Here is an 11513-nt window from a genome sequence, read left to right on the forward strand (position 1 = left end):
GTATAGTGTACAACAACTACGAATAAACAACGATAATCGTACATACGTACTTCGTGTTAAAATCTGTCGATTTGTAGAATACGATGAAATCCGAAAAAATAAAATATTATTATTAGTATGGAATAAAATTGATTTTTGTATATATGTCGTCGTTATCGTATGTATATATGTATATATATATATATATATATATATATATATATATATATACACACACATACATACACCTATATATATATGATACATATAAAAATAAAATATTATGTAAAATTTAAATTTTCGAGATTAATTAAATAATAAATAGCCTTAAAACACAAATAGATTAATGGTATTGCAAAGATAAGACTTGAAAATTCAAGAATAAATATTAACAACTGCCGATATTTTCATTAGTAATTAAGGAATATATTAGAATATTACTTTCATTAATATTTTTTAAATACTTTGCTACGACTTGTGAAAATCCGATGTTTGACAATCGATTGATGTATTAAGAATGGTAAATTGAAAATGGTACATTGAAAAAAAATATACTAATTACCTATAATTAGAACGACGTGCAGGTTTTTGACGTCAATAGAGAAAAAAATGGCGTCGAAGCGACCAATGAAACAATTGACGGTCCCACCATTTGCAAAAATGGCACCACCGAACATATGCACGCTAATAGAATTTGTAATATTTTGACTTACAAATCGAAAAATATGACAATTTAATAGGATATACGAGCAAATAAACTGTAAAAATGAATAATCTATCGGTTCAAACTATCAAAATAAATAATTGAAAAGTCCGATAAAAAATACAAATAAAAGGGACATCAATTTTATTTTCGCGAATAATTTTTTGTGATGTCACCACGATTTTCTAACAATACACCATCAAAATCATGTTTTCAGAAATTAATCGAAATATTAAAAGAAAATGTACGCTATAAAAAAAAATATACTAATTACTTGTAATTACAAAAATAATATAGCTTCCGTTGCAAGCTTGGTAAGGTTCAACTGAACCTTTATCGCACCAATTCAAATATTGAAACAATTACGATTTTCATCGTGCATGTGCAATCGATTTATTTTCTTATATCTACATTAACTTTACATATATGTTATCACATATAAAAATTATTTATTTTTATTTATTTATCATCTCTAAAATTGTTTTCTGACCAATTTATTTTTATTAATAATATATAAAGTAACAGTAAAGTGATATATGCAAATTAAGTAAGATATTAGAATTTGATAACTTCGGAAATCTTCGAAGATAATCGTAAAGTCTCACATAATAACAGAATATCTACAAAAACATGGAAAATCGTGCGTTTACGATTATATTCAATTCCATTATATATCTTTAAAGAATCGTAGCATATTTGATTTGAAAAAAAAGAAAGGAAAACTTAAATATTATTGAATATTATTGAACAAACTCAGGAATCAAAAATACATATAAATAGGTTATTCCAGCAGTTAATATAAAAGAAATAAAATGATCAAAGTCGCAGTATATAATCAGTATTAGTAATAAAAAATATAGTAGAACCAACAAGGAAATCCGTTTCATATTCTTTTCCGTTTGGCGGACCATAAAATCCTGACTGTCTGCTGTATAGAAATTTCCTACTCGCGAGTAGAAAGAAATTCTTGAGCTATTTAGAAGCTTTCTAGTTACTACTAACTCGAACATTGTAAGTACTTAGACGACCATCTACGAATCTGTAATTTGTCTAACTACTCGGGTATGACGATGTCGCTAGCTCATTTATCGTCCATCGCGAAACGTTATCGATTACAGTTTCCCGCTATATACACTCGATGTGATTACATATGCCGCCTACAATACATAAAAACGTCTGTACACGAATATATTCGTTAGGAAGCTCGTTATGAATCGAACGATAAATAGAGCGTATCTGATACTAACTATCGATTCCATCTCCTGTATATTACGATATGAAAATCTAAACATATTGTTTGTATATACATATGTATGTATATATGTATTTATGTATGTTAAATATCTTCATATATTTGTATAAATATATATGAGAAATTGTAACTATTTTATTGCGCTCAATGATGATTTTAATAATTGTGAATATGTTGATATTAAAAATATTAATGTATTAAATATAATGAACTTTGTAATAATTATATCGGCGCTATTAAGAAAGTAATATTTTAAATATTGTTACTTCAAATTCAAAATTTTACTATAAATGAAATTCTATACATTAATATCGCATATTGTAAAACTCCATTGTAATTATTGCAATAATAATATACAAAAATCGTTGTATTTAAAATTGTAATAATTAAAGTAATTATTTCAGATTTGCTAATAATTATTATAATGACAAAAAAATATGTATAATGCAATGCAATAATAAGAAAAATAATTATTTAATATTAATTTTAAATGCATATTTTCTCACTCTAATTCGTATTACTTCGATTATCTTCGATTTACCAAAGATCAAACTGCATAATAAAGGTTTATCACTCTTTGGATAATAATTTTGTATTCTTCTTAAACGCGACAAAATGCGAATGATACACTTCCGGTGTAGATTTCTGATCCCGATCGATAGTTATCGCGTTTCAATTACTATTGTTATATCGAACCGATATACCGATAGTAAATCCTTTGGTAGAAGATCTATAGCGTGAGATCATTTATAACGTATGTGGGCTTATTGTGTATCACTAAGAGAGAATCCACCCTTATCGATTTCATTTTTCAAAGGACGATACATCCGGGTGGGAAAGATGTCTATCCAAGTTATTGAAATCATCGGGATGCATTTTTTGATACGAAGTTAGCTACGTTTTCAATATAACCAAAATAAAGTGAGAGAGAAAGAGAGAGAGAAAGAGAGATACCTTCATTCGATTTTCTAAAATATCTATGATCTTTTTCTCTCTCTCTTTTTTTTTTTTTTTAATTAAAAACCAATTTTTAAATCAGCTTAAAGGCTCATCCAACGTTTATATTTTCTTTTTATAGAACAAATCATTATAACAATCTCGTTAAAGTAACTTCCTGGAAAGATCATTGGATAAAAGTGAGATCAGCGTATCACAGATGACGCATGGTCGTGAATGCAAAAAGGAAAGTTCAGTCGCCGGAGAGATTTATGCATCAGCTATAATCGTTGTCATCGATAAACACAAGGAAAGGCATAAAGATCGTTTGCTTCTCTCGAACTCATCGTCGAATATCGTTTTTACTGATTAGGAGATCAAGATAAGCTGATGATCGTTATTTCTATTAATATTTAAGTGAACTCGGTGTTTACGATAATTTATAAACTACGATCGATTTATCGAAAAAGATATGAATTGGAGCGAAAATGTTCAAAGAGTACGATGATGGCCTTTTACATACTTTGGTAGCTTCCATCGAAACTCTGATTCATCCTCCCCTCATTTAAACACAGTGGTGTTCGTTTACAAGCGGACACCTATTAATTTATCATGTATGTAGGTGATTATAAGCAGTGAGATCAAATTAAGGCCATCGGAAGATGGGCTTTTCTCGTTCAGGTTAAGTGGGTCGTTGTCGGTACGCCATTGACTGATTAGTTCTTTTACGAAGTTGCTTGTATCTCTTGCGTCACAGCATCAAAGTCGACGACCCAGTTCTTTGCACCACCGAGGTCAATTAAAAAAGAGAAAAAAACGAAGGAAAGATTAGAAAAATCGATCGGATTAAAACAGTTTCTCTTTCTCTCTTTCTATTTTTATTTCTCTTCCTATTCTATATTTTCTCTTATTCTATACATAATTATTGCGAATGAAATCTTATTAAGAAAGACTTTCATTACAACTAATGATATATTTATTTACGAAATCATTTTTATGACTTCCCAAGAAATTTTTATTCTAGTGAGACTTATTCTTTATGAAATATTTTTTTACTTATTATTTATTATATAATATATGTATTTGTGTATATATATATATATATAATATAGAATATATATATACTCTATCATACTTATAGGTAACAACTATTTTCTTTAATAGATTCTCCACTTTAATCGTAAAGTTCAACTCGTATAACATTCGAGGATAAAATCGAAAGGAAATGACTCGACATACAAAGACTGCTGAGCTATTTATAGAAGAATCTAAACTTCAGACCGGGGCTTTCATAAAATCGATGAGCTTTCGTACATAAGCGTAAATACACACGAAAAAAGAGCGACTATTTCTCGATCATACAAAAGTCCCCTCGCTTTTAGACGAAATCGAGCGTAATATTTTGTTATAGCTTACCTATCGATTTGATTTCGATGTCATATTGATGGAAAGAGAGAAGATAAGAGGATGATAAATGGAGTGGAGTCGCTGCGACCATTAAAACGCATTTGAACGTGAAGAAAAGCCGACTCGCTCATTTATACGCTATAAACTCTAACCATTCGATTCCGTTCAAATAGGATTTAACGTTCGCCCGAATAACGTATGTTCGAGGTCTTTTCACCGTTTGATTTGTGATATTTAGCTGAATGTAATTCATCGGACATATTCGATTTAACGGGCTTAGACACTAGATAAGCGGAAAATTGTTGAAATTCTAAATTCCTTAGAGATATTAATCCTATATAAAACATAATATATTTATAAAATATAAGAGATATATAAAATAATATTTCCTTATCAAAACTGTTTCGAGAAATCGATATTGAAATACAAGCAATCAAATAAATAATGTAAAACAATGCTAAGAAGAAAAACTGTAAGATCTAATATTATTTCTAATAGATCTAATAGATTCTAATATCATTTTTGTTTCTTTTTTAGGGCAAAATGAACGGACCAGTCTATGCGTCCTCTTGTCCTGCACTACAATCGAATCTTTCTTTACATAGTTCATCGTACTATAGCGAATATAGTGGCACAACCAGAAGACGATTGTCATCGACCGGTGAGGCCGATACTTCCGCTACTTCCAGCTACGAAGGAAGCGACAGCTCCGAAAACAGCGACGAATCACGATTGGATCCGGTCAGCCAAATGGAACGCGAACAATTGGAGACGTTCTTTCGTGGACTCAAGTCACAGGTAATATTTGAAATACAATATATACATTATATCTATTTATATACATAGTATTGTACATACATATATATATATATATATGCACACGAATATTATAAATTGTTATAATTATTATATTATATTATACATATATACATATATTATTATATAGTACCTATACACGAAGAATACACAGGTTCATTTGCATATTTAAATATCTACACACACACATATATATATATGTATATACGTATACATGTATATATATATATATATATATATATATATATATATATATTAACATACTTATTTTATACATATTTTATACATTATACATATTTTAACTTTGTTATCTTTGTCCTTGAATTTACAGGTATTCGTATGCGAATCACTGGCAAACTTGTATCTTGGTAGCGCCTCGCAAACTGAAAGGTGGGAACTTCGATTCACCGGAATACCGGTTGTCGTCCTCGATCTTGGAGAAACACGATCAAGATCTAAAAGACGTATTCAGATTTTGTTAGCCGAGCGAGGCACTTGCTTCACATTGTGGCGAGAAACTATCGATAATCTTTCATCCTATAAGGTATGTTTATTTCTTTTATATTTTTAATTCTCTATAATTTAAGACATCATAATCGATAAATTTAAAAAGAGACGAGAAGCAAGACGTTAGATGGATATAACGTGTCTAAAACAAAAGCATTTATATCATTTCCAAATCGAATAGAATGAACATTTGTTAATCCATTAACTAAGAAAATCTTTGATCGACGAACGTAAGTTGAAATGAAAATTATTTTTATAAGAAAAAGAAGAAGAAAAAACAAAAGAAGGAATAGAAAGATCTAACTTTCTTTTAATAGAAATCAGAAATTTAATAATTTATTTCTCCTTTAATAATTATAGAAATAACTTAATTTAATCACGAATAATTTCGCGACGAGTTAACTCGTCTACCCTTAGATAACAGATTAAGACGTAAGATGAAAAAAGAAAAGAAAAAAAAAGGAAACAGAAAAAGCAAATACCTACACTAGAATTTGACGTAGGTATCGGGACCAGCATTTCACACAATGTGTCTCTCATCGGACCACACACGTTTGGCTGGATTAAGCTTCGACAATCCGAAAGCAGCGAACGATTTGTGGCAACACATAGAACGACTGGTCTCGTGTCCAGAGAACATAAGTCTCTCTGTGCCAGGTAAAAAGAAAAAGAAGGTGCCGCAGAAGAAGGTCGTCCTACCAGCGAAGAGCAACATAAGCCAGCCGTGCCAATTCCAGCACGTGACGAGTGTCGATGCTGCCGATCGATCGCGATATTTCTCCCTTCAAACGTTGGTGCCAGCCTTGAGCGAACTAGAGAACTCCCTCGAGGCAAGTTTCTGAGTCACGGACAACCTCGCGAAATCCTCGTAGTTTCACTTCACCTCTTCACCTTATATCGAATCGAATCTTCTTTCTTTTTTTCTTTTCTTTTCTTTCCTTTTCTTTCCTTTTCTTTTCTTTTCTTTTCTTTTCTTTTTGTCTCTTTTTTCTTTCTTTCTTTCTTTCTTTCTTTCTTTCTTTCTTTCTTTCTCTCTCTCTTCTCGTCCGATATATTTTTTCTTATTTCTTTCTTTTTTACGAAAAAAGAAACTTCGTGCGGAGTTGACAAGAGTTCCGTTTTTTTCTTTTTCTTTTATGTTTTTTTTTTATTATTTTATTTTATTTTATTTTATTTTATTTTTTTTTTTTTTAGCACAAACATTTCCCGTTTCCCGATTAAAAGGAAATAATTTGCAAAGGAAAATTGACGATGATAGGAATCGATAAATTTCCATCGAGTCCAGATTAAATTCACTTTCGGATAATTTTATTTGAACTCTTCGATATTTCATCGATTTCATCGTCATGGATTTTGTTATACCGTCGTTTCCGAATACTAGATAAATGGAAGACTGAAATTCATCTAAGTTTTCGGGGGATCATTTATTTTCGTTACAGGATATCGTTACATTAGATGGAATATTGGATTATTTCGGAACTCTTTAAAAAACTGAACGTCGCCTTTCATAAATCTGCATAATAAAGATAAAAAGCTGATTTTCTTTTACAAGAATCATATTGTTTCCTTTCGAATCGATACTCGTAAAATACGAGAAACTACGACGAAATTGCTAGGAATTTGAAAGAAATACTCGAAATTTACATTCAATTATTTTCCAATGAATAACGAAGAACGAGTGTTTTAAAGAGAAATACATGAAGCATGACACGAAATTATAGAACGTAATGAGCGAAAAAAGATTACATAAAAAAGAGCGTTAAAAACTTCGTTGTCTCGTTTCTGTATATTCATTATTATTCACTTTTGTATATTCTGTCATAGGCATGCACCGTGCCCATGAATGTTAATTTCACAAAACGTTAAAACAGATTATTCTTTGAAAATAGAAATTAGTTTCGTAAAATTTCGATTTTTTCTTTCTTATTTACAATTTAAAAGAAAAACGCTCAAGGTTGTTATCCGACGATACAATCACTATATAAACGTGATCGTTGAAGCATCTAACTTTAGATACGTCTATAGAAATGAATCTTGAATCTATAAGACGATCTATAATAAGAATCGTTTAATCATAAATCATCATTACAATGTTATTATATTATACGCGATATATGATGCGTAAGTTTAAAAACCCATGTAATGTGTATGTAGATATAACTCTCGTAACTTTCCCTTCCAAGGCGTTACGCTGTTTGTAGAAATTGTAAAATTTCTCTCTGCATTTGTTAACGCGATCTGTGTTTACGATTTTAGCCAATCATTAGAGAAAAATTTTCTAGAGAAAATATTTCTCGCGATATGAATTTACCTTCTTTGAAACAGTCGGTAAAGTTGATCACTACATTTCCGTACTATAAAGCTTGCTCTGCTGTTAGTATGTAAAACTTATCAATTATTAAAAATTTGAAGAAGATAAAGAATCATCAATCAAAATAAAGAAAAGTTAGTCTCAATAAAAATTACAAAATTATATCATCACTCTTTCGAATATAATATGTCTTTGCTCTACAATATAGAATGCTTTTAATAAAATTATATAGTTTCCGATATTACCGACGCATGCAACATATGACAATCTGTACGATCCAATGTAACGTGCTTTTCTTCTATCTATCTCGATGTAAAATTCTGTCGATTTTCAAAAATTGCAACGTTTAACTTCAAAGTAGATGACAAACGTTCCTTTTTGAATATTCATTAAGAAATATTATCGATATCTATTATCGATATGTCTTACCGATAATAAAGAATCAAAGCTAACATTACGAAATATTTCGTGTGCAGATTGTTAATTAACAGCGATCGCAATAAGACTGGTCTTACTATCCACATTAAAATATCCTACAGTTAGTAAACGTAGATCAAAGAACTCATCTACATGTCAAACTATTATTATAGATAATAGAATTATTTTTATTCTAATTTCATTTTACTTTTTAGAATATGTTTACGTTAAGAGCAAACCTTTTTGTATTAAGAATATATAAGTATCTCGTTTTACTGGTTATCTCGCCAATCAAATCTATCATACTTACGATTAATTAGATTTTATGATGTGTTGTAATCTCGATGGAATTTACTCTACGATTCATTATAATTGAGTACGACATAATTTCAATTAACCGATTAATGAATTTATAAGTTTTGTGAATTCCACAGATTTAAATGCTGTTATGTAAGCTATATCTTCGAGATATCAATTAGTATTAATTTCTTTATCTACGACTGTGATATAAATATATTTGTATCGTTATGTTTCATAATATGTATCGTCATTAATCATTGCGAATGAAACAAGATCATAAATATCGTTATCTATGTAACAATTGTGGTAATAAATAGTATCTTGAATCTTAAATGAATTTCATTGATTAATCGATTAATAAAAAGATTGCTCGATCCTGTAGTTTTCTTTTTTACTTCTCTAACACGTTCTACATTATCGATACAGATTAATTCCTCGTGCGTGTCAATAGATGGTGTTCTATTCAATTCTTTGAACAAAACAATTTTTAATTAAATAAACGAACAAGAATACAATTTTTTACTTCTTTATACTTATTTGAAGATTAATCAAGTTTCCAAATTATATAAGATGTTATAAATATCGGTTTTCTTTTTTTTTTCTTTTTTGAGTTAGCATCTATTTTCTATGAATCTATAAAAGATACTATACTAACGTATTGTATTTTAACACAATAATCTTTAGCTTATAATTAAAATTAATACTATTTTATAACTTCGAACAACGAAGAGGAAAATTATGATTGTGAATTATCATCTCGATGTCTAGTTTTTATCTTATATAGACGTATTCATAATGATTATATTATCGTTATCGTTACCGTTGTATGATTAATGAGTATCCATAAATTTATAAACTGACGTTCTCATTAGTTCGGACTTTAAGGAAACTTTGTTACTTTCTAATTACATTGAATATATCCGCGGCATTTTATCATCATGAGAATATTCCATTGGCGGATCCATTCAATTCAAATCATTTCCAAGGGTGTTCACAGCATCAATAGATGCAATACTTACATTGCTTACATTATAATCTTTGATATACTGAAGCCATTACTCACACATACGTATAATAAAATCCATGACCGGCTATCATGGGTCATCGTGAGCAAAACGAAGATAACTAGAGATTTTTTTTCAAATATTCCAAAGTCTCAAAAAGTCCATCATTTTATTTTTAAAAAGAAAGAAAATTCATTATGCTTACGTCTTATAAAGTCCTTTTGTCCGATCGATTTCCAATTATCGATACGATATCGTAACCTACGCAATAAAGTAATAAAGGAAAAATAATAACGATATTTCTGAATTACAGTTTATTCACATGAAATTAACGTGACCGGGATTCTTCAATTATAACATCATTCTTTAATTATATTTAGAAACAGGACAAAGAAGATCGTGACAATTAAAAACGTTTATATTCAATTATAAAATAATCGACGGTAGAATCTCAAGCATTTTTCTAATTATCGAAATAAAAGGAAAGAAAAGAAAAAAAGCTTTTTTAAAACATTACTATAATATATAGCTGTTACGATATAAACGCTTATAAAAGTATATATCTGTTACGATATCTGTTTATTTTAGAATTACATGTAAAAAAGAAAATCAAGATCTTTCGTTTCAAGGTTGTCCCCGAGAGCGAAATAAAAACCTGATTCGATAATATTCATTCGAATAACTAGCAGGGCAAAGTGAAACGGAACCAGAACATTGCTCGACTAATTTCAACGATTAGCTCGTAACAATCAACAAATTTATTAAATTCAAGCCACTTTATGTAGAAATTATTATACATAGTATCACGAACGTTTGCCGTTCCGATGCAGTTGCCCGATGATTCTTTTAAGAGGATGTGCCTTAATTGAGGTCAATGAATTCACACTCGTTTTGTTATTCTTTCCTACTTTTTTTTTTGTTTCCGACTTCGGAAACAATTATGGTGAAAGAATCGTTGACAAGGAAAATTTCTTCTTCTTAATTATTTTTTCTCAATAGTATTGAAATATTTTTTTCGGATAAAGCAATGAATTACAATATGAACAAAGTGAGAACAATGATGGAAGATAAAAATGACTATTTATACAACATTTATCTCTTACCTTGAGAAGTAAACGAATACTACAATATTTTAGTAACATTTAGAAATACAAATATATTATCTATAAATAACAAAAGTTATTATCATTTAACTCTTATCTTAAAAAATAAACGAATACCATGATATTTTAATAACTTTTAGAAATACGAAAATATAAATAGAAAAGTTTCAAAAATACGAAATATAAGGAGATACGCACAATTATAAATTCGTAATGGATACAAGGCAATTTTGGAAATTATCCTAAGAACAATAAATAAACCTTAGCCATCTTAGCCTACATGAAATTAAACTTCCCACAAACGATTTATCAAGAGTCTTTTCCCATGAAAGGAATTAGGTTAACAATTCGCACGCAGGTAGCAATAAAAGAGAGATAAAATAAAATACATATAAGGTGGAAGGAACGACTAAAGTTAAAGATTTCTTGGAGATCGTTAGACGATATTCGTGTGTACATACGTATGTTAGTGAGGATACACGTACACATACACGACACATACACATAGGCACACATAAATAACTCTCATAAAGAGATCCCGTTTCCTCGGATGTCGCGACGCCAAGATGGACTCCACCGGTGGCGACGCCTCGTCGCGTTCTCCGTCGAGGCGCCTTCGTACAGCTTCGATTCTTCCCTCCGTCCTCTTCGCCTTTCACAAGTATCCAACAACCTCCACCACATCACCACCACCACCACCACCACCTTCTCTATCTCCACCTCTCGATACTCTCTGGCGGCCGCGGATGGTGAACGCGCGTTAGTATAAGCAAAAGCA

General features: G+C 30.1%; 1 protein-coding gene across 4 annotated transcripts in view; it reads left to right on the forward strand.

Annotated features, from left to right (window-relative positions):
• LOC122635784 overlaps nt 1-6591 on the forward strand; it is a 42432-nt gene extending 35841 nt beyond the window's left edge. For 3 of the 4 annotated variants that reach the window (XM_043826457.1, XM_043826438.1, XM_043826448.1), the window contains 3 exons: nt 4815-5075; nt 5425-5637; nt 6104-6590. In XM_043826457.1, coding sequence (XP_043682392.1) covers nt 4821-5075; nt 5425-5637; nt 6104-6442 — 807 coding nt within the window. In that variant the 5' untranslated portion in view covers nt 4815-4820 and the 3' untranslated portion in view covers nt 6443-6590. Of the gene's footprint in view, nt 1-4814; nt 5076-5424; nt 5638-6103 lie in introns of all 4 variants that reach the window. The other variant, XM_043826431.1, reaches the window with a different exon arrangement.
• Nucleotides 6592-11513: the final 4922 nt, after the last annotated feature.

The sequence above is a fragment of the Vespula pensylvanica genome, chromosome 1 (genome assembly GCF_014466175.1).
Source record: "Vespula pensylvanica isolate Volc-1 chromosome 1, ASM1446617v1, whole genome shotgun sequence".
Taxonomy (NCBI): Eukaryota; Metazoa; Arthropoda; class Insecta; order Hymenoptera; family Vespidae; genus Vespula; species Vespula pensylvanica.